The 24304-nt window shown below is 44.0% G+C and overlaps 1 protein-coding gene across 1 annotated transcript in view; it reads right to left on the reverse strand.

Moving 5' to 3' along the window:
- Positions 1-24304, reverse strand: part of NLRP2 (NLR family pyrin domain containing 2) — a 50208-nt gene that overhangs the window by 14891 nt on the left and 11013 nt on the right. The window contains 5 exon segments of the mRNA XM_059151205.1: positions 1457-1627; positions 4633-4818; positions 5159-5326; positions 7248-7412; positions 9596-9766. Of these exon segments, the coding sequence (XP_059007188.1) occupies positions 1457-1627; positions 4633-4818; positions 5159-5326; positions 7248-7412; positions 9596-9766 (861 nt within the window).

Below are 24304 nucleotides of genomic sequence, written 5' to 3' on the forward strand. Positions count from 1 at the left end.
GAAAGTGTTAGGTTTTTAAGTCTTTAATCCATTCTGAGTTAATTTTTGTGGATGGTGTAAGGGCTCAATTTCATGCTTTTGCATGTGGATGTCCAGCTTTTTTCAACCCTATTTATTAAAGAGATTATCCCTTCCCCATTGAGTATTCTCGGTGGCTTGTCAAAGACTAGTTGACTGTGTGTGGCGGGGGGGTTATTTCTGGGCTCTCTATTCTGTTATTTCAGTTTATGTATCTGTTTTTATGCCAGAACCATGCTATTTTGATACTATGGCTTCATAATACAGTTTGAAATCAGAAAGTGTGTGATGCCTCCACTTCGTTCTTTGTCAGAATTGACTTGGCTCTTTGGAGTCTTTTGCGGTTGTCTACAAATTTGTTTTTTTTTTTTAATTTATTTTTTATTTTCAACATAACAGTATTCATTATTTTTGCAACACAGCCAATGCTCCATGCAATCCGTGCCCTCTATAATACCCACCACCTTGTACCCCAACCTCCCACCCCACACCCCTTTAAAACCCTTAGATTGTTTTTCAGAGTCCATAGTCTCCCATGGTTCTCCTCCCCTTCCAATTTCCCCCAACTCCCTTCTCCTCTCTAACTCCCCATGTCCTCCATGCTATTTGTTTTGCTCCACAAATAAGTGAAACCATATGATAATTGACTCTCTCTGCTTGACTTATTTCACTCAGCATAATCTCTTCCAGTCCCATCCATGTTGCTACAAAAGTTGGGTATTCGTCCTTTCTGATGGCCATCTGTACCCCAATGTTTATAGTAGCAATGGCCACAGTCGCCAAATTTGGGGTTTTAAAAAAATGTGAAAATTGCTATCCTATTGGATTTTTTTAAAGATTTTATTTATTTATTTGACAGAGAGAGATCATAAGTAGGCAGAGAGGCAGGCAGAGAGAGAGAGAGGAGGAAGCAGGCTCCCCGCTGAGCAGAGAGCCCGATGCAGGACTCGATCCCAGGACCCTGAGATCACGACCTGAGCCGAAGGCAGCGGCCCAACCCACTGAGCCACCCAGGTGCCCCCCTATTGGATTTTTTAAAAAAAATTTTAAATTTATTTTCAGCTTAACAGTATTCATTGTTTTTGCACCACACCCAGTGCTCCATGCAATCTGTGCCCTCTCCAATACCCACCACCGGTTCCCCCAACCTCCTCCTCAGATTGTTTTTCAGAGTCCATAGTCTCTCATAGTTAACCTCCACTTCCAATTTTCCTCAACTCCCTTCTCCTCTTAACTCCCCCTTGTTCTCCATGCTATTTGTTATGCTCCACAAATAAGTGAAACTATATGATAATTGACTCTCTCCTTGACTTATTTATTCTATTGGATTTTTAAAATACTCTACCAGGTTTGTTCCAGTCTCTTGTATTTGAGCTGGAGATTTGCTACACTAATATATTTCAGAGACAGGTTAAAGTTACAAATAAACATAACTTACCATAGACATTTGAGGTTACAGGTTGGCTTCTTCAAAGCCTCACACAGAAACTTGAGTCCAGTAAATCCTATGTGATTCAGCCCCAGATCCAAGTGTGTAAGACTTGAATTTTGCTGGAGAAGTGTTGACAGATAATTGCAGCTGCTGCTGGTTATGCTACAGTACCAAAGCCTAGAAATCAATCACACAAAGACAAAATAAACTTGAGTCCTCCCTGAGGAGGTGTACCCAAACCAGGCTTGTTGACTTCAAGCCACAGGTTTCAGGCAAGCTTGCAGACAATGAGATGTGGAAATGAAGTCATGGGTGGAGTTAGAATTGCTACATAAGTTATTATATGGGCCCCACTCACCTCCTTCCACTCCACGCACCCATAGCTGTCTACACCCTGATCCCTGGTCCCTGTGAGTGTTTGATGTTGTGTGTAATGGGGAGGAGTGTTAAGGATCTGGAGGTGGGGAGATTATCTGGGTGAGCCAATGTAATCACAAGGATCCTTACAAGAAGGGGCAAGAAAGTCAAAGCAAGCCTGGGGAGAGGTGATAAGACAGACAGGAGGACACTGAAGACACGATGTTGCTGGCTTTGGGCATGGGGGAAGGAGCCATGAGCCAAGGGATGCAGCCACCTCTAGAAGCTGGACAAAGCTGGGAAGCAGATTCTTCCCTGGAGATCTTAGAAGGAACACAGCCCTGTGGACACCTTGATTCTAGCTCAGGGAAACCCATTTTGGACTCCTGGCCCCCAGAACTTTAAGACAGTGAATTTATGTTGTTTTAAGTCTCTGGGTTTGTGACAGTTGGTTACAGAAAGAGTTAGGAAACTAAGTGGTATTTATCATTTCTACTGTAACTGTGAGACAGAGAATATCCATCTTGCCTTAACTTGCAAATTCTATTAGTGGAAGGGACCAATTCTATGTCCCAAATCCAGTTACTAGATAGGCCATATGTAGAAGTGAAGGGCACCAGTTCTCCTCAGGACAAGCCTGGCCCTAGAGCCTGGATATCCACAAGTCAGCTACACAAGATAGCAGTGCGACATCTTAACTATTAAAAACATTTTTTTTTTTGCCTTTCTCTGGTTTACTATTACTATATCAGAAAACCAGAGATGGCTGGAATGATCACTGGCCACTTTCTTAGACAGAATAATGTCCCTCTGAGATGTCTGTGCTCCAATCCCACGCGTTACATGGCAGGTGAGACTGAGACCAAGGGTCTTGCATGGTGGGTTATTCTGGACTGCAGAGAGGGGCGGAATCGAACGCTAGGCGTCCTTCCTCACTGCAGTGCAGAGAGGTTCAATGTGTGTGCTTGACCCACCACAGCTGGCTTTGAAGATGGAGGAAAGGGCCATGAACCAAGGAGCACGGTGGCCATTCGGGGATGAGGCCAGCTCTCCGTTTGCAGGGACCCCTGTCCCACAGCCACAAAGAAGCAGATTCTGCCAACAGCCTGAATGAGCAAGGAACACAGAAAGGAACACAGCCTTGTGCATACTGGTCTCCTGGCCTGTGGAAAGATGCAAACAGTATTGAGCTTATAAGCTGGTGGTGATTTGTTATAGCAGTAACAGGACACCAACTTGGCTGCCTTTTCGTTTCAGTGAACCTCACTAAGTGACGGTATCAGCCTTGGCTCCCACAAGGGCCCCCTGTCACGTGTCCAGAGCTCAGGGAAAAACAGTGATATGATATATCCAAGGATGTGGGCCCACAGGCAGCCTTTGAGACAAGCCATGATACAGCCCCTTGGCTTGGACATTTGTACATTTATAGAAACTCCCAGAACTATGGGGTAACAGAGGAAGGCCCAAGCAAGTTCTGGCAACTTAGTGATGTGGGGACACAGCTCACAAAACAGAACTGAGCTCCAGAAAGAAGAGGTCTTGACCTATAGCTCCTACCTCTACAGGGTGCAAATACAATGACATTTAACGCCCACGTCTTAGCTTTCTCTGCAGAATGGACAGACAGACACTGATTTCATAAAGCTGGGGGGCAAATGAAAGAAATCTCTGGCAAGATCTTGGCAGAGCGCCCACCACATATTAATTAATTTGGGAGCCTGGTAAATATTGGCCATGACTTATTTTTCTGTTTAAATGATTTGAGGGTAATTACATGTAACATAACTTGAAGACAGAGCTAGTGCATGGGTGGCATCTTTTTTTTTCTTAAAGATTAAATTTATTTATTTGACAGAGAGATGGAGAGATTGCACAAGTAGGCAAAGCAGCAGGCAGAGAAAGGGGGAAGCAGGCTCCCCGCTGAGCAGAGAGCCCGATGCGGGGCTCGATCCCAGGACCCTGAGATCATGCCCTGAGCCAAAGGCAGAGGCTTAAGCCACTGAGCCACCCAGGTGTCCCAGCATCTTATTTCTTATGGAACTTTATGTTATTTCAGTGTTTGGGGGGCTGAGACAGTGGGAGTAAATGCCCTTCCTTCCAACTCTCTCCAACCAAGAGCTGAATGCCTCACGGAACTTTGAGTGACTGAGTAGTTTTTGGATACTGGGTGCCTTAAGGCATATCCTAGATCAAAACTAGTTTATAGGAAATGCTGACAGCTGCCGTCTGAGGCGATCTTGTCAACGGCAAGAACACTGGAGATGCTGGCACTGAACAGAATCTGAGTAGAAATAGTCACTGCAGCTCTGTTCCTTTCTCAAAACCCGTCCTGTGACTTCAGTATTAACCAGAGGATTTTAACGAGCTAGTTGGCCAGTAAGTCCACATACAGTCAGCTGCGGGTGGAGTTTGTGTTACGTGGCCTTAAAAACAGGCCTAAGGAGCGCCTGGGGCTCAGTTGGTTAAGCATCTGCCTTTGGCTGAGGTCATGATCCTAGAGTTCTTGGATCAAGCCCTTTATCGGGCTCCTCACTGAGCAGGGAGCCTGCTTCCCCCTCTGCCTGCTACTCCCCATGCTTGGGAGCACCCTCTCAGACAAATAAATAAAATCTTAAAGAAGTGCATTAAAAAAAACCCCATACCTGAAACCCAGTCACTTCCCCCAAATCCCTATGGAATATTGACTCTACATCTTATACTTTTTTCCTAACACCCTCTTGTCAGGTCCACCAGATCTGACTGCCAGCATCCTACCTGGGCCACTCAGAGGGACTATTAAATGCCTGCACCTGTGCTCTTTGAACCCAGCATGCATGCACACACACACAGCACGGACTTCCACCAGCCCCTGCAGCTGGCAGTCCGGGTAACTCAAGCCTTCACACAGCAGCTTTACCCCACCGTCTCCCAGGGCATTCTTGGCCAAGCACAGGTGCGTCAGCCTATGGTTGACGATCAAGGCAGAGGACAGCTCCTTACAACATGCTTCTGAAAGGTGACAGTCTTCCAGCCTGCCAAAGTGTCACACGAGCAGTCAGAGGGGGAGGATATTTCCGAAGCCCCATTTTCTTGGCTGTCCCCAAAGCCTCGAGTCCCCGGCTACCAACCTTCTCATGAGCCCCCTTCTTCTCTCACCATGTGTTTGAGGCTCAGTAATGAAGGACCAGGAGTAAGAGAAGGATGGGATGCATGAGCCACCTGCCTGGGACCCGAAGTGGGAACCGGGTGTCTGCATCAGGAGGAGGTCCCCTACGGGTGGCCCTGTACACCCAGTACTACCATTGCTCTTCCCTATGTGGCCACAGACCTAAAACAGAGATGCTCCATGGGAAGAGAGATGGTACTCATGACAACCTCTGCAGGAAGCACTTTGGGTGTCTTAGACTCGTTCACAGCAACTTGGCACTCTCTTCCGGGAGCTCAATTCCTGTGAGGTTCAGGCATGTGAGGGACTGGCTGATCCTGAGGGAGCAGGAGAGATGGGCCCACTGCTGGGGGGCGGCCAAACAAGACACCAACCTGCCAGAGAAATGGGAACAGGTCATTCTTAAGAACCAAACACTGGTCTCCACTCCCACCCCTTGTTCCCCGTTATGTCAGGTCCTGGACTAGAGGATGCGGAGTGTGGTCCCTGACCCAGTGGCATCTGCGTCACCTGGCGGGCAGTTAGAAATGCAAATAAGAAACTCTGGGTGCATATGGACTCCGAAAAACAATCTGAGGGGTTTGAAGTGGCAGGGAGATGGGAGGTTGGGTTACCAGGTGGTGGGTATTATGGAGGGCACAGATTGCATGGAGCACTGGGTGTGGTGAAAAAATAATGAATACTGTTTTCTGAAAATAAATTAATTAATTTATAAAAATAAAAAAAAATAAGAAATAAAAAAAAAAGAAACTCTGGGTGCAGAATCCACTGGCTTCGGTTTGGGGGTATCTTATATCACCCAGAAGACTCCTGGGCCACACCCTCAGACGATGGTTCAGAGGATCTGAGTCAGACCCAAGAATTTGGGTTTTAACAAGTTCCTAAGCCATACAGCTGCTGCTAGCGTGGAGACCACATGTGGAGAACTACTCTAGACATCCAGTCAGTCAACCATTTCAGCCAGCAAGGGACCCACACTCTATCCGAAGAGAGCGTTCTTACCATGGAGAATGGAATTCTGTTGGGACATTATGTGTATCATTGTCTTTGGAGTGGGGTTTCTAAAAAAATAGTAAAACATCCCAGATCTACCATTTACTATACATGCAAATGTGGCCAAGTTATGTAACTTCATCAAACCTCATTTCCACCTTTAAATTGGAAATAAGTCATACCCTCATGCTGAGAGTTCATTAAAGTTGATAATTTGCCTGAAGTGTGAAGTGCACTGTGTACCCTATAACTAAACGTAAGTAAAAGTCATCAGAACACTTCCTTTTCTTAGAGCCTAACCTATAATAGAGGAACTGAAGTTAACCTGGGCATTGGAACACAAAGTAGAATTTTTTTTCCCAAAGTAGTATTTAATGGCTTCCCATAAAGTAAAACAATTTTTTAAAATTTAATTTTTTCAGTGTTCCAAGACTCATTGTTGTTGCACCACACTCAGTGCTCCACGCAATGAAACAAATTTTTCTGGAATCCCCTCCTTCCATTTTTGGGCATCCATTTATTCCTCAAGAAGCAAGTTAATATCCCAAGTGTTCAAACTGCACACTTTCTTTTCCTGGTGAATCCTCACAGGAAAGAGAAGGGAACATCATTATCAATGGTCAATTTGGCAACAGCTATTATCAATAATATAACAGTGAGCATAAGTGTGCTTGGACTCAGTCTTAGTCCTCAAATCCCTGGGAGATGCACATTCCCCATCTGCAGATGGGTTAAGACCTGGCTGAATAGCCTGAGATCGTAATGTAGAGGCAGAACCACAATCAGAGTCCAACAGATCACCTTGAACTGTGTTCCTATTACGACTAAAGTGTGGCCCAGTGAGGATCAAGGGCACCCCAGGATGAGTGATGGAAACCCTCACCAGAGCAATCAGGTGGAGAACATCCCAAGGGGAGACCTCTCAACCCAGAGGACTACCAAGAAAGGGAAAACCTGGTGCTGTCAATGCATCCTTGCCTGGACAGATGAATCTGGACACAATCTGGTATTCTGAACCTTGACATCGGAGAAACATAAACCACAAACATTCTCTCTGATTGAGAATGGTATCCAGTTTCAGAATGTTCTGTTGGACTGCTATGGATGGTTGTCTAGGTTGTTCAGTGATCAGTACAGGAGGAAACTAAACTCCAGCCCACTTTCTGTTGTGAGGCATGTGCCCGGAGTAGCACTGCTTTGAATCAGAATAAGGGATTTCCCCCCAATTTATATAGAGTTGCTCTACAGTCTTGTGGCATCTCTGTGCACATGCGAGGAGTTCTCAGGGAGAATGGGGTGTACCTGAGGTATTGTAGGTTACACTGTGGGTGTGTCATAATCTCACACAATACGGGCAGCATATCACTCTGGTCATTTCCTTGAAGGGTCAGATGCGTGAGAGTCTCATGGCCACAAAAAACAAAACAGAAGTTTCGATAGGTGTCCACTGGGAAAGTATTTTTGAGGCTAGAGAAATAATAAGAAAGGTAAAATCTTGCATTTCTACATACATGGGAACAAAGGGCCACAATAGGTTTAAACACTGGGAACTTTGTTCCTATTTTTCACCTCCAGTGAGGTGTGGTCAAGAAACTGTATATATGAAGGTACACAACTTAATATTTTGATATACTCCTACCTTGTGAAATCATTACCACAAACAAGCTAGTGAATATACCTTCAGTTCACATAGTCACCATTTTCTCTCTCTCTCTTTTTTTTTTTTTTTTTTTTTTGTGGCAAGAACACTGGAGATCAGGTCTCTTAGAAGTTTCAACGATACCTTGCAGTTTTGTTAATTGTTGTCACATTGGTGAGGTTACATCCCCAGAACTCACCCATTTTGCACTAACTGAAACTTTGTACGGCTTGACGAACATCTAATTTTAGGAACTCCCAGAAGCCCCCGTTTCTTTAGTCATCTCAGACTTCTGAAAAAGGGAAGTTGGTCCTCAACAGTTGTTTTGGAGGAAAGCTGTTCTGTGGGTTTTTGAAAGAGATAAGGAAGGGTAGTAGTTTGTTCCCCTCAAGTGTTACCATGGGAACGTTTCAGGAACACTGGGTCCTGCTCAACATCTCACGTGTAGAATCAGGATCGCATGGCTGGTGCAACCCTAAGTGAGCAGAAGAGACCCTTCTTTCTCTATGTTGACAAAGAAACCTGTGAACAAGGATGCCTTCATTTGGAGAACATCTTGCTGGTACCAGAGCTCACTTTGCAGACTAACTCATGTTTGCTCTCTTTCCCTAAACCTCCCCCCACAACCTGCCCATGTGTAAGCTTCCAGGACTTTCCCAGCATGTGAGCTGCAAGGGGGGGCCCACAGGAAGACTCTGAGGTCACAGGCAGACAGGACCACACTCTATTCTGATTACGAGTATTTAACTTGTGTAATTACTTTTCTCTGGTGCTTCTGAGCCCCCCTTATTTCTTCCCAACTTCATTCAACTTCTAGATTTTTGGATCAGATTCAGACGTATACCCAGCCCAGGTCACAGGTCTGTCTCAGCACATTGATACCATCTCCCCAACAATGCTCCCAGGCATGGGTGATTTTGCATCCCCTAGGGACACCTGGCAATGTCTGGAGACATTTTAGGTCATCACAGTTGGAGGCAGGGGTGTGGGTGCCACCCGCATCTGGAAGATAGAGGCCAGGGCTGCTGCTAAAATCCTATGATGCACAGGACAGCCCAATCCCACTGTCTGCAGAGGTTGAGAAATTCTGTTCTATGCACAGCCCTATGGTTGTCTAGGGGTACTGAAGCTGCCGCCAGGATCTGGATGGTTGTCATGGAGTTTCGTGGACATCCAAATCGTATTTCACAGTGTGTTAAAATCACCTGGGGCTGGGGAGAAGGGACCACAGGGAATTATTGTTTAATGGGAGACAGAGTTTCAGTTTTGCAAGATGAAGCGTCCTGGAGATGAATGGTTGTGGCTGTCGCATAATTACACATTTAAAAATCCATCACTGTGAACTCAAGAATGGTTAAGATGATAAGTTTTATGTTATACCACAATAAAAAAATTGGAAAAAGTTACTTCATACAATTCAGTAGACAAGTGTAAGTTATGGACTGTCTCAATTCCTCATGTCTTGAGTACCCAGTTGGACTTTGGGAAAGGGATTCAAATATTACTCCAATGTGAAAAATGTAAGGAACCTGGTTATGCCCTAGGGGTTTTATTTTTTTATTTTTTTAAATATTAGTAATTAGTATTATTAATATTAGGTAAAATGATTTCAAACATGTTATTGGAGATGAAGAACAACATTTCAACATATCAGTCACAAATTTGTAAGTGCTTAAGATCTGTAATCATAGCTAGAAATCTTAACAGCATACTGTCTATAAATTATAGAAAATGTAGACCAAAAAAAAATCAGTTTGAACATAAAGGGTCTGAAAAACCACTATCAGCACCTTAACATTTGTAGAATATCACATGTAACTAAAATACAATAGAATGTACATTCCATCCAAAATGCATAATATACATACCAAGATAAATCATATATTGGGCCACAAAACTTCTCAAAAAGTCTCAAAAGTTTGAAATTTTAATAACTTTAATTTCTTTCTTTTTTTTAAAATTTTTAAAAAATTTTTAAAAATTTATTTATCCGGGTTTAGCGTCTACTTACACCACTTTCTGAAGATTATGGGGAGCGGAATCTATTTTTTCACAAAGCAGCTTCACGGATGAGGTACTGAGGAAGCTCTGACTGATATCTAGAAACACCAGACTCTTGTTTGAGTCGAACACGGAAAGAAGATCCATCCAGAAAGGAAGCACATATTGATCATTCTGGAACCTGTTGGGAAGAGGCAAAGAAGGGAAATTACCGAAGACTGCTGGAGAGAAAACGACCACCGGTCCCTCATTGTGAAGCTATTTAGGGAGGGCTACTCCGGGTATATACACCAATAAACAGGCAGAGCTCTAAAGTCAGATGGTTGAATCACTCAGCATTACTGTCAGACAAGTCATCACCTGAGACAGGTCACTGGAGAAAGAACTCAAGCTTGCTTGCTTTTTTTTTTTTTTTTTTGAGATTTTTTATTTGAGAGAAAGAGTGTGAGTGAACAAGCAGGAATAGGGGTGTGGGGGTAGGGGTGGGTATAGGGAGAGGGACAGACTTCCTGCATGGAGCCCGACTCTAGCTCCATCCCAGGACCCCAAGATCATGACCTGAGCCAAAGTCAGATGCTGAACTTACTGAGCCACTTTACCCAGAACTCAAACTTCTTGCACAACAATCTAACAGAGGTTTAGAATACACCAAAAGTCTAAGATCATTGATACAAAATTAAAAACAAGTTAGAGAGGAGAAGGGAGTTGGGGGAAATTGGAAGGGGAGGTGAATCATGAAAGACTATGGACTCTGAAAAACAATCTGAGAGGTTTGAAGTGGTGGGGGGGGGTGGGAGGTTGGGGTACCATGTGGTGGGTATTATAGAGGGCACCGATTGCATGGAGCACCGGGTGTGGTGCAAAAACAATGAATACTGTTATGCTGAAAATAAATAAATTTAATAAAACAAAAACAAAAACATCGCAGTCTCCCCTGGAGGCGTGGGTAATTTGCGTGCCTGCTGCCTTCCTTGGATGTGGTAGCCGTTTCTCAGGCTCTCTCTCTGGAATCGAACCCTGATTCCTCGTCACCCGTGGTCACCATGGTAGGCATGGCTACTACCATTGAAAGTTGATAGGGCAGACGTTCAAATGGGTCGTCAACGCCACGGGGGGCATGTGATCGGCCTGAGGTTATCTAGAGTCACCAAAGCTGCCGGCGCCCGCCGCCCCCCCGCCGGGGCCAGGGAGAGGCTGACCAGGTTGGTTTTGATCTGATAAATGCACGCATCACCCCCGTGAAGGGGGTCAGCGGCCGTCAGCATGTATTAGCTCTAGAATTACCACATTTATCCAAGTAGGAGAGGAGCAAGTGACCAAAGGAACCATAATTGATTTAATGAGCCATTTGCAGTTTCACTGTACCAGCCGTGCATACTTAGACATGCATGGCTTAATCTTTGAGACAAGCATATGCTACTGGCAGGATCAACCAGGTAAGACTGGGTGTGGTGAAAAAATAATGATACTGTTATGCTGAAAATAAATAAATTAAAAAAATAAAAAACAATATACACCATTGATGAAAAAATGAGCGATATGCGTGTCAGAGATCTGAATGTCAGATGGTGTATCCATATGCATGATATTCTCAATCTAATTTACAACTGTATTTGTAACCTAAAACGTCCATAAAAACTTGAGAAGATGTAATCACAGACTTAAGAGAATGTTTATTTTGTTCTGTGGTTGCTTCTGGGCATAGGGTTGGTGTAGGTGATATGATTTCTTTATCCTTTTCAGTATTGCTTTCATTTTCTATTTATGTAAGGGATCTTTGCAATCAGAAAAATATTTTCAGGAAAACAGTACAAACACTTGAAGCCATGATGTGTCAGAAAGTTGAAACATTTTACTTATTGATGGGGAAATACTATGGGACCTAAGAGTAATCAAATATTTGGAGGTTTTTGTGGAGAAAATTGAAGGTACGAGTGTGCAAGGAATAAGAGTAACCAGCACATAAATATAAGAGAGAAAAGTGTAAATGAAAGTTGAAGCTGGAATTTGAACTCCTATATGCTAGGAACCTTGAGTAATTTTAGAATTAGTCATCTAAAAATACTACTTCGAAGTAGGTCCAGTGCTTACCTGAAGATAATGGAAAGGAAGCCCAGAAAGCGTCTAACTCACTCCCCATCATCACAGTAACAGAGCCGTAACAGAGACAGAGCTCAAAGTCAAACAGTAAGACCCAGCACCTTCGTTGCCTCCTACCATCTTCCATTCCTCAGCCTATAACTGGGCTCGGTGGCTTTCAAACGAAGGTGGCCGGTTTCCAGGGCATAAACATTAATCTGAATAATTAACCTCTTATTTTCCACTCTCCCTCAAGCCTGCTGAGGCTGGCTACTCATGTCACCCTATCTTCTGAAGGACAATTGTCCTTTCTCCTAGAGATGGGCAAGGCTACACAAGACCATGTTTGGGGGATACCCTTCCAAAGTCACTAATGGGAGAGTAAATTTGAGTCAACGTGAATATCTTCCTAAGATTCAAAAGAGCTTAGAGAAGAAATAAGCAGTTTCTAAAGGCAAGAAGCTCCATTATTAGCCTTGACGGAATAGCAAGTCCTACACAAAGTGGACATTTTGTGGTTTGAAATAGAGGAAGAAAGAAGCCAGAAAGAACTTAGGTTCTGTCAGCTTCAGCATGCCTGGCTGCTTTAGGTTGAGGTTTTACCTTTGGTTTTATTAGTGGTACTTGCCTCGATGAAAGATATATTTAAAATTAATGTCCTCATTGCAGAATTTGAAGCAACATGAGGAGGACAAGCCTTTAGAAACCTAGTTTGTGCCTTTCAAAGAGCATGGTCTATATGCTCTGGGGAAAGACATCTGAGGCTGTGTAGGGTTAGTGCAATGGTCTTATCAGGGGAAGATAATCAAGCCGTTGTGTAGAACATGGGCTCGTTCCCACTGTGCTACCGGAGGAAGTGGTCTGACTGAAAGCAGCCTGTGATTTAAGCGTCCCGGAGTTACAGACCAGCAATGCTATGGGCCTGCTGTGGTGAGCAGGACAGAAGGGAAAGTGGCAAAAGGCACCTGAAAAGAACGTTCATGGAAAGCATCCATTTGTGTTTCAGATCAGAATGATTGTAATCACACCTAAAGACATCCATTGCCTTCTTCTCAGATGGGGGCTCCAAGGACAAAGCAGTCCAACTGTGGTTAATTACCTGCAGTGTTCATGTTGGCTCTATTATTGGTTTTAACTAAACCAAGGTTAAGAAGAAAAAAGAGGGTCCTCAAAAAATTAAAAATAGAGCTATCCTACGACCCAGCAATCATACTACTGGGTATTTATCCCAAAGATATATATGTGAAAAGAAGGGCCATATGTACTCCTATCTTCATAGCAGCAATGTCCACAATAGCCAAACTGTGGAAGAGCTGAGAAGCCCTTCAACAGATGAATGGGTAAAGAAAGTGTGGTCCGGGGGAGGAGTCAAGATGGCGGAGAAGTAGCAAGCTGAGACTGCTTCAGCTAGCCGGAGATCAGCTAGATAGCTTATCTAAAGATTGCAAACACCTGAAAATCCATCGGCAGATCGAAGAGAAGAAGAACAGCAATTCTGGAAACAGAAAAACAACCACTTTCTGAAAGGTAGGACCGGCGGAGAAGTGAATCCAAAGCAACGGGAAGATAGACCCCGGGGGGAGGGGCCGGCTCCCGGCAAGCGGCGGAGCAACCGCGCACAAAATCAGGACTTTTAAAAGTCTGTTCCGCTGAGGGACATCGCTCCAGAGGCTAAACCGGGGCGAAGCCCACGCGGGGTCAGCGTGGCCTCAGGTCCCGCAGGGTCACAGAAGGATCGGGGGTGTCTGAGTGTCGCAGAGCTTGCGGGTATTGGAACGGGAAAGCCGGCTACAGAGACAGAGCCGACAGTAAGCTCGCAGCTCCGTGTTACCTTGAACCGGTCGCAGGCTCGGTGAGCTTGGAGCGCGGCCGGAGGTCAGGCAGACGGGAGTGACTGGGCGCTGTTCTCTGAGGGTGCACTGAGGAGTGGGGCCCTGGGCTCTCGGCTCCTCCGGGCCGGAGACCAGGAGGCCACCATTTGTATTCCCGTCCTCTGGAACTCTACAGAAAGCGCTCAGGGAACAAAAGCTCCTGAAAGCAAACCGAGCGGATTACTCACCCCGGCCCCAGGTAAGGGCGGTGTAATTCCGCCTGGGGCAAAGACACTTGAGAATCACTACAACAGGCCCCTCCCCCAGAAGATCAACAAGAAATCCAGCCGAGACCAAGTTCACCTACCAAGGAGTGCGGTTTCAATACCAAGGAGAGCAGCAGAATTCCAGAGGAGGAGAAAGCCAAGCACGGAACTCATGGCTTTTTTCCTGTGATTTTTTTTAGTCTTGCAGTTAATTTAATTTTTTCTTTTTCATTTTTTTTTTCTCGCCTTTGGGTAAAATTTTTTTTTTAAATGTTACCTTTTTCTTTTTTAACGATTTTTTACTAGTTTATCTAATATATATATATATTTTTACATTTTTCTTAGGTGTTTTCTTTTTTTAAAAATTCTTTTCTTTTCTTTTCTTTTTTTTTCATTTTCTTTTCTTTTTGTTTTTTTTTTCTTTCTTCCTTTTTGAACCTCTTTTTATCCCCTTTCTCCCCACTCACGATTTTGTTTCTCTTCTAATTTGGTTAAAGCATATTTTCCTGGGGTTGTTGCCACCCTTTTAGTATTTTACTTGCCCCTTCATTTACTCTTATCTGGACAAAATGACAAGACGTAAAAATTCAACATAAAAAAAAGAACAAGAGGCAGTACCGAAGGCTAGGGACCTAATCAATACAGACATCGGTAATATGTCAGATCTAGAGTTCAGAATGACAATTCTCAAGGTTCTAGCCGGGCTTGAGATAGGCATGGAAGATATTAGAGAAACCCTCTCGAGAGATATAAAAGCCCTTTCTGGAGAAATAAAAGAACTAAAATCTAACCAAGTTGAAATAAAAAAAGCTATTAATGAGGTGCAATCAAAAATGGAGGCTCTCACTGCTAGGATAAATGAGGCAGAAGAAAGAATTAGTGATATAGAAGACCAAATGACAGAGAATAAAGAAGCTGAGCAAAAGAGGGACAAACAGATACTGGACCACGAGGGGAGAATTCGAGAGATAAGTGACACCATAAGACGAAACAACATTAGAATAATTGGGATTCCAGAAGAAGAAGAAAGTGAGAGGGGAGCAGAAGGTATACTGGAGAGAATTATTGGGGAGAATTTCCCCAATATGGCAAAGGGAACGAGCATCAAAATTCAGGAGGTTCAGAGAATGCCCCTCAAAATCAATAAGAATAGGCCCACACCCCGTCACCTAATAGTAAAATTTACAAGTCTCAATGACAAAGAGAAAATCCTGAAAGCAGCCCGGGAAAAGAAGTCTGTAACATACAATGGTAAAAATATTAGATTGGCAGCTGACTTATCCACAGAGACCTGGCAGGCCAGAAAGAGCTGGCATGATATTTTCAGAGCACTAAACGAGAAAAACATGCAGCCAAGAATACTATATCCAGCTAGGCTATCATTGAAAATAGAAGGAGAGATTAAAAGCTTCCAGGACAAACAACAACTGAAAGAATTTGCAAATACCAAACCAGCTCTACAGGAAATCTTGAAAGGGGTCCTCTAAGCAAAGAGAGAGCCTACAAGTGGTAGATCAGAAAGGAACAGAGACCATATACAGTAACAGTCACCTTACAGGCAATACAATGGCACTAAATTCATATCTCTCAATAGTTACCCTGAATGTGAATGGGCTAAATGCCCCTGTCAAAAGACACAGGGTATCAGAATGGATACAAAAACAAAACCCATCTATATGTTGCCTACAAGAAACTCATTTTAAGCCCGAAGACACCTCCAGATTTAAAGTGAGGGGGTGGAAAAGAATTTACCATGCTAATGGACATCAGAAGAAAGCAGGAGTGGCAATCCTTATATCAGATCAATTAGATTTTAAGCCAAAGACTATAATAAGAGATGAGGAAGGACACTATATCATACTCAAAGGGTCTGTCCAACAAGAAGATTTAACAATTTTAAATATCTATGCCCCCAATGTGGGAGCAGCCAACTATATAAACCAATTAATAACAAAATCAAAGAAACACATCAACAATAATACAATAATAGTAGGGGACTTTAACACTCCCCTCACTGAAATGGACAGGTCATCCAAGCAAAAGATCAGCAAGGAAATAAAGGCCTTAAACGACACACTGGACCAGATGGACATCACAGATATATTCAGAATATTTCATCCCAAAGCAACAGAATACACATTCTTCTCTAGTGCACATGGAACATTCTCCAGAATAGATCACATCCTCGGTCCTAAATCAGGACTCAACCGGTATCAAAAGATTGGGATCATTCCCTGCATATTTTCAGACCACAATGCTCTAAAGCTAGAACTCAACCACAAAAGGAAGTTTGGAAAGAACCCAAATACATGGAGACTAAACAGTATCCTTCTAAAGAATGAATGGGTCAACCGGGAAATTAAAGAAGAATTGAAAAAAATCATGGAAACAAATGATAATGAAAATACAACGGTTCAAAATCTGTGGGACACAACAAAGGCAGTCCTGAGAGGAAAATATATAGCGGTACAAGCCTTTCTCAAGAAACAAGAAAGGTCTCAGGTACACAACCTAACCCTACACCTAAAGGAGCTGGAGAAAGAACAAGAAAGAAACCCTAAGCCCAGCAGGAGAAGAGAAATCATAAAGATCAGAGCAGAAATCAATGAAATAGAAACCAAAAAAACAATAGAACAAATCAACGAAACTAGGAGCTGGTTCTTTGAAAGAATTAATAAAATTGATAAACCCCTGGCCCGACTTATCAAAAAGAAAAGAGAAAGGACCCAAATAAATAAAATCATGAATGAAAGAGGAGAGATCACAACTAACACCAAAGAAATACAAACTATTATAAGAACATACTATGAGCAACTCTACGGCAATAAATTTGACAATCTGGAAGAAATGGATGCATTCCTAGAAACATATAAACTACCACAACTGAACCAGGAAGAAATAGAAAGCCTGAACAGACCCATAACCAGTAAGGAGATTGAAACAGTCATTAAAAATCTCCAAACAAACAAAAGCCCAGGGCCAGACGGCTTCCCGGGTGAATTCTACCAAACATTTAAAGAAGAACTAATTCCTATTCTCCTGAAACTGTTCCAAAAAATAGAAATGGAAGGAAAACTTCCAAACTCATTTTATGAGGCCAGCATCACCTCGATGCCAACACCAGACAAGGATCCCACCAAAAAAGAGAGCTATAGACCGATATCCTTGATGAACACAGATGCGAAAATACTCAACAAAATACTAGCCAATAGGATTCAACAGTACATTAAAAAGATTATTCACCACGACCAAGTGGGATTTATTCCAGGGCTGCAAGGTTGGTTCAACATCCGCAAATCAGTCAATGTGATACAACACATCAATAAAAGAAAGAACAAGAACCATATGATACTCTCAATAGATGCTGAAAAAGCATTTGACAAAGTACAACATCCCTTCCTGATCAAAACTCTTCAAAGTGTAGGGATAGAGGGCACATACCTCAATATCATCAAAGCCATCTATGAAAAACCCACTGCAAATATCATTCTCAATGGAGAAAAACTGAAAGCTTTTCCGCTAAGGTCAGGAACACGGCAGGGATGTCCATTATCACCACTGCTATTCAACATCGTACTAGAGGTCCTAGCCTCAGCAATCAGACAACAAAAGGAAATTAAAGGCATCCAAATCGGCAAAGAAGAAGTCAAATTATCACTCTTCGCAGATGATATGATACTCTATGTGGAAAACCCAAAAGACTCCACTCCAAAACTGCTAGAACTTATACAGGAATTCAGTAAAGTGTCAGGATATAAAATCAATGCACAGAAATCAGTTGCATTTCTCTACACCAACAGCAAGACAGAAGAAAGAGATATTAAGGAGTCAATCCCATTTACAATTGCATCCAAAACCGTAAGATACCTAGGAATAAACCTAACCAAAGAGACACAGAATCTATACTCAGAAAACTATAAAGTACTCATGAAAGAAATTGAGGAAGACACAAAGAAATGGAAAAATGTTCCATGCTCCTGGATTGGAAGAATAAATATTGTGAAAATGTCTATGCTACCTAAAGCAATCTACACATTTAATGCAATTCCTATCAAAGTACCATCCATCTTTTTCAAAGAAATGGAACAAATAATTCTAAAATTTATATGGAACCAGAAAAGACCTCGAATAGCCAAAGGGATATTGAAAAAGAAAGCCAACGTTGGTGGCATCACAATTCCGGTCTTCAAGCTCTATTACAAAGCTGTCATCATCAAGACAGCATGGTACTGGCACAAAAACAGACACATAGATCAATGGAACAGAATAGAGAGCCCAGAAATAGACCCTCAAATCTATGGTCAAGTAATCTTCGACAAAGCAGGAAAGAATGTCCAATGGAAAAAAGACAGCCTTTTCAATAAATGGTGCTGGGAAAATTGGACAGCCACATGCAGAAAAATGAAATTGGACCATTTCCTTACACCACACACAAAAATAGACTCAAAATGGATGAAGGACCTCAATGTGCGAAAGGAATCCATCAAAATCCTTGAGGAGAACACGGGCAGCAACCTCTTCGACCTCTGCCGCAGCAACATCTTCCTAGGAACAACGCAAAAGGCAAGGGAAGCAAGGGAAAAAATGAACTACTGGGATTTCATCAAGATCAAAAGCTTTTGCACAGCAAAGGAAACAGTTAACAAAATCAAAAGACAACTGACAGAATGGGAGAAGATATTTGCAAACGACATATCAGATAAAGGACTAGTGTCCAGAATCTATAAAGAACTTAGCAAACTCAACACCCAAAGAACAAATAATCCAATCAAGAAATGGGCAGAAGACATGAACAGACATTTCTGCAAAGAAGACATCCAGATGGCGAACAGACACATGAAAAAGTGCTCCATATCACTCGGCATCAGGGAAATACAAATCAAAACCACAATGAGATATCACCTCACACCAGTCAGAATGGCTAAAATCAACAAGTCAGGAAATGACAGATGCTGGCGAGGATGCGGAGAAAGGGGAACCCTCCTACACTGTTGGTGGGAATGCAAGCTGGTGCAGCCACTCTGGAAAACAGCATGGAGGTTCCTCAAAATGTTGAAAATAGAACTGCCCTATGACCCAGCAATTGCACTATTGGGTATTTACCCTAAAGATACAAATGTAGTGATCCAAAGGGACACATGCACCCGAATGTTTATAGCAGCAATGTCCACAATAGCCAAACTATGGAAAGAACCTAGATGTCCATCAACAGATGAATGGATCAAGAAGATGTGGTATATATACACAATGGAATACTATGCAGCCATCAAAAGAAATGAAATCTTGCCATTTGCAACAACATGGATGGAACTAGAGCGTATCATGCTTAGCGAAATAAGTCAAGCAGAGAAAGACAACTATCATATGATCTCCCTGATATGAGGAAGTGGTGATGCAACATGGAGGCTTAAGTGGGTAGAAGAAGAATCAATGAAACAAGATGGGATTGGGAGGGAGACAAACCATACGTGACTCTTAATCTCACAAAACAAACTGAGGGTTGCCGGGGGGAGGGGGTTTGGGAGAAGGGGGTGGGATTATGGACATTGGGGAGGGTATGTGATTTGGTGAGTGCTGTGAAGTGTGTAAACCTGGTGATTCACAGACCTGTACCCCTGGGGATAAAAATATATGTTTATAAAAAATTAAAAATTAAAAAAAAAAAAAGAAGGTCATTTGCTCTGTTCGTCTCTATAAACCCGGCCTTTGCACCTCCCAGCACATGATATGGACAGAGATTAGATTCTGTACTCCTTAGATCCACTTTAACACTGTATTTCTGGTAAAAGAAATTCACATGTCTTTGTGTCAAGCTCATCTTTAATTTGTATTTTGCAGCACTTACTCAAGTACAGGGAGAAGATGTCCCAAACCCAGAAGCAGCAAAGGAACTTTTGGAAGGAGAAAAGTCAGGTCTGTATCCTGTCTTCCTGGAGGAGTCTGGTGTCAGGCCATTCTTTTTTGTCTTTTTCCTACCTAACCCAAAGTATCTTTTTTTCCCTAATGAATAACCAGCTATGTCCTTCCTATCCCCTACCTCCAATCACTGAAGGTTAACAGGATAAATACAGAAGTGTTTTGAAAGAGAAGGTCCAGCAAATCTGGAAGAACTTTTGGCCTGGAGCCAGTGAGAACATTCACACAGTCACCCAAAGATATGAGACACAGATTCCATTCTGTAATCCTAAAATGCTCAGAGGGCCATTTCCACACACAGTGGTGCTGCATGGTCCCACAGGCATAGGGAAGACCACTCTGGCCAAGAAGTGCATGCTGGACTGGACACAGGACACCTCATGCAGACCCCCCGCGTTGCTTTCAATCTCAGTGGCAAGGTGCTCAGCCGCAAGGGGACTTGCTCCTTCGCAGAGCTGCTGGCGGAGAGCACCCCAGACCTGCAGTGCGCCCTTCCGCAAGTCCCAGCCCAGGCGTACAAGCTCCTGCTGGTCATCGACACTTTAGAGGAGCTGCGCGTGTTCTAGGGCATGGGTGCACTGGCACACGACTTGGGTGGTGACTGGAGGATGTGGAGGCCTGCGCCGGTGTTCCTGGGCAGCCTACTGAAGAGAAATCTCTTCCCCACAGCCACCCTGCTGGTCACCACCCAGCCCAAGACCCTGAGGGAACTGCGGCTCCTGGTGGAGCACCCGCTCTTGGTGGAGATGGAGGGGCTCTCCGAGCGCGACAGGAGGGTGTATTTCTTGTGACACTTCGGAGAGGAGGCTCAGGCCCTGTGTGCTTTCCAGCTGATGAGAAGCAACACGGCGCTGTTCTGCATGGGAACGGTGCCCACCGTGTGCTGGATGGCATGTACCTGCCTGAGGCTGCAGATGGCCGAGGGCACGGACCCCCGGCTCACCTGCTGGACCACCACGTCTCTGCTGCTGCACTTCCTCTGCAGCGGGTTCGCGCCCATGCGGGGCCAAGGCCTGGGTCTAGGGCCGCCAAGACATGGGGAGCCCCATCTGGCACACTGGGGGTGTGCAGAGGCTGCTCTCCAAGGAAGAAGGCCTCAAGAATCCCCACCTGGCCCCCATCAGGCGCTTCCTGTTTGGCCTCGCCAATGAAAAGAGGGCCAGGGAGCTGGGGACCACCTTTGGCTGCCCAGTGTCCACTCAGTTCAAGCGGGAGCTACTGGAATGCACAGTGCAGTCCCCTGAACACAGACCCTTCTCCTCGGTGACAGACACGAAGGAGACCTTGTATTGTCTCTACGAATCCCAGGAGGAGCAGCTTGTGAAGGAGGCCATGGCCCAGGTCACAGAAGTGTCCCTGCATTTGGAAGATACCTTGGACCTGGTGCACGCATCGTTCTGCCTCAAGGGTTGTGAAAACTTGCAGAAAATGTGGCTGCGAGTAGAAAAGGGGGTGTTCCTAGAGAACGATACTATATGGAGATCAGAGGCTCAGGCTGACGGGTAAGAACCTGCCCTGTTCACTCTGGTAGTGCCCGGGCTTCTACCTCACTCCCTGCTCCAGTAGCAGCAGTGCAGAGTGTCCTCCCTGTGGCTTAGGGTCAGAATTTTCTTCTTACCAGAACTACTTCTGCCAGCTTGTGCTTCAAGGTGGAGAGTTTGGTGCTCATATTAAGGATGGGGCCTTTGAACCAGACCTTGTTTTGAGACCTGTGTCCTTTTTTCTCCAGCTGAGCAATGTTTGCACATGGCTCGACCTCACTTTAGTCCTCGTGTTGGTTGTCTACATTGCCCCTCTGTATGGGGTTGTCCCGTTTAGCATGACAGATGGAAAGGCATTAAAGGTGGAAAGTCAGAGGCTGATTCAACAAGGTTCTGAAAGCTTCTCCCCATCCGCAATCATGGGCATGTCACCTAATGCAACTGACACAATGAGATGACCCCAGGCAGTCATGAGACGTTATTCTTGCTGTAGCCTCAGGTAACATCAGCTGAGCTCTTATGGCATTTCCAAATACTATTTATCCCCTGGTGGCTACTTGCAATCTTTCCTGTTGAGGTGAAGATCCTGGCTTCATTAAAGGGTGTTTGAATGGGATTCGAACTCCAGTCTGCTGGTTTATGAAGTGCCCCTCCCCCATCACAATCCAAGCTCACTTCTCATGGTCCTGTGTAGGGCCCACCAGACATATATTGATACTTACCTTATCAGCCTGCCTCTTCCTCAACCCTAGGTTGTCATCAGAAATCCAGTATCTGAAATCCTCATGCATATTCACAGGGCCGGAATCAAACACCCCCGCCTTGCTTTCCTGGTGGAGGCATCTATTTTACACATCCCCTTCACTTTCCCTCTTATTCCTTCCCCATGTAGCAGAGAGTCGTGAACTCAAGTCACCTCAGGGAGCATCAGGACCCTGACGGCTGGGCTGGAACATTTCTCCACCTTGAAGATCACCGGCACTCACAGACCCCATTGGTTAAGTTCTTTATTGTAATTCCAGTCCAGCTAATATACACTGTCATACTAGTTACCTGGATACAATATAGTGACTCAGCAGGTCTACACAACAGTCGGTGCTCATCGTGTTGACCGTACTCTCAATTACCATCATCCGTTTTTACACATCTCCTACCACCCTCCCTGCTGGTAGCCATCAGTTTGCTCTTTTTAGTGGAGAGTCTGTTTTCGCTTCTTCCCCCCACCCATTGCCTATTTGTTCTGTTTCTTAAATTCCACATATGAGTGAAATCCTGTGATATTTGTCCTTCTCTGACTGGCACAGGTGGCTTCCTGTTACACACTGTAGCTACAGTCACGTCTTGGCAGAAGGCAGGCTTTCGTTCTTTTTAATGCCTGAGTAATATTCCATTGATTATATATACTACATCTTTATCCGTCAGAGGTCACTTGGGCAGCTTCTCTAATTTGGCTTTTGGAGATAATGCTGTGATAAACATAGAGATGTGTGCATTCCTTTGAACCGGTGTTTCCCTTCATCTGTGTCCTGACTTTGTTTCTTCTCTCATCCAAGTGTTTATACAGGCCTACATGCTGGTTTACCTAAATCTTTCTTCTGCAGGAGGGTCATCAAAGAGCTGCTTTGAATGCAAATGAGATTGCATGAATAGCCTCTTATCTCATCCAAGATCCCAAGTCAAAATAGTATTTATTTATTTTTATTGTGTTATGTTAGTCACCATACAGTATGTCATTAGTTTTTGATGTAATGTTCCATGATTCATTGTTTGTGTATAACACCCAGTGCTCCATGCAATCCTTGCCCTCCTTAATACCCACCCCCAGGCTCACCCAGACCCCCCTCTCCCCTCTGAAACCCTCAGAGTCCATAGTCTCTCATGATATGTCTCCCCTTCTGATTCTCACCCCCTACTTCATATCTCCTTTCCTTCTCCTAATGTACTCTGTGCTATTCTTTATGCTCCACAAGTAAGTGAAACCACATGATAATTGACTCTCTCTGCTTGACTTATTTCACTCAGCATAATCTCCTCCAGTCCCGTCCATGTTGATACAAAAGTTGGGTATTCATCTTTTCCAATGGCTGAGTGATAGTCCATTGTATATAAGGACCACACTTTCTTTTTTTTTTTTTTTTAAGATTTTATTTATTTGTCAGAGAGAGAGGGAGAGCGAGCGAGCACAGAGAGACAGAATGGCAGGCAGAGGCAGAGGGAGAAGCAGGCTCCCTTCCGAGCAAGGAGCCCGATGTGCGACTCGATCCCAGGATGCTGGGATCGTGACCTGAGCCGAAGGCAGCTTGCTTAACCAAATGAGCCACCCAGGCATCCCAGGACCACACTTTCTTTTTTTTTTTTTTAATTTTTAATTTTTTATAAACATATATTTTTATCCCCAGGGGTACAGGTCTGTGAATCACCAGGTTTACACACTTCACAGCACTCACCAAATCACATACCCTCCCCAATGTCCATAATCCCACCCCCTTCTCCCAAACCCCCTCCCCCCGGCAACCCTCAGTTTGTTTTGTGAGATTAAGAGTCACGTATGGTTTGTCTCCCTCCCAATCCCATCTTGTTTCATTGATTCTTCTTCTACCCACTTAAGCCTCCATGTTGCATCACCACTTCCTCATATCAGGGAGATCATATGATAGTTGTCTTTCTCTGCTTGACTTATTTCGCTAAGCATGATACGCTCTAGTTCCATCCATGTTGTTGCAAATGGCAAGATTTCATTTCTTTTGATGGCTGCATAGTATTCCATTGTGTATATATACCACATCTTCTTGATCCATTCATCTGTTGATGGACATCTAGGTTCTTTCCATAGTTTGGCTATTGTGGACATTGCTGCTATAAACATTCGGGTGCATGTGTCCCTTTGGATCACTACATTTGTATCTTTAGGGTAAATACCCAATAGTGCAATTGCTGGGTCATAGGGCAGTTCTATTTTCAACATTTTGAGGAACCTCCATGCTGTTTTCCAGAGTGGCTGCACCAGCTTGCATTCCCACCAACAGTGTAGGAGGGTTCCCCTTTCTCCGCATCCTCGCCAGCATCTGTCATTTCCTGACTTGTTGATTTTAGCCATTCTGACTGGTGTGAGGTGATATCTCATTGTGGTTTTGATTTGTATTTCCCTGATGCCGAGTGATATGGA

This window comes from Mustela lutreola, chromosome 16 (assembly GCF_030435805.1).
Source record: "Mustela lutreola isolate mMusLut2 chromosome 16, mMusLut2.pri, whole genome shotgun sequence".
NCBI classification, from domain to species: domain Eukaryota; kingdom Metazoa; phylum Chordata; class Mammalia; order Carnivora; family Mustelidae; genus Mustela; species Mustela lutreola.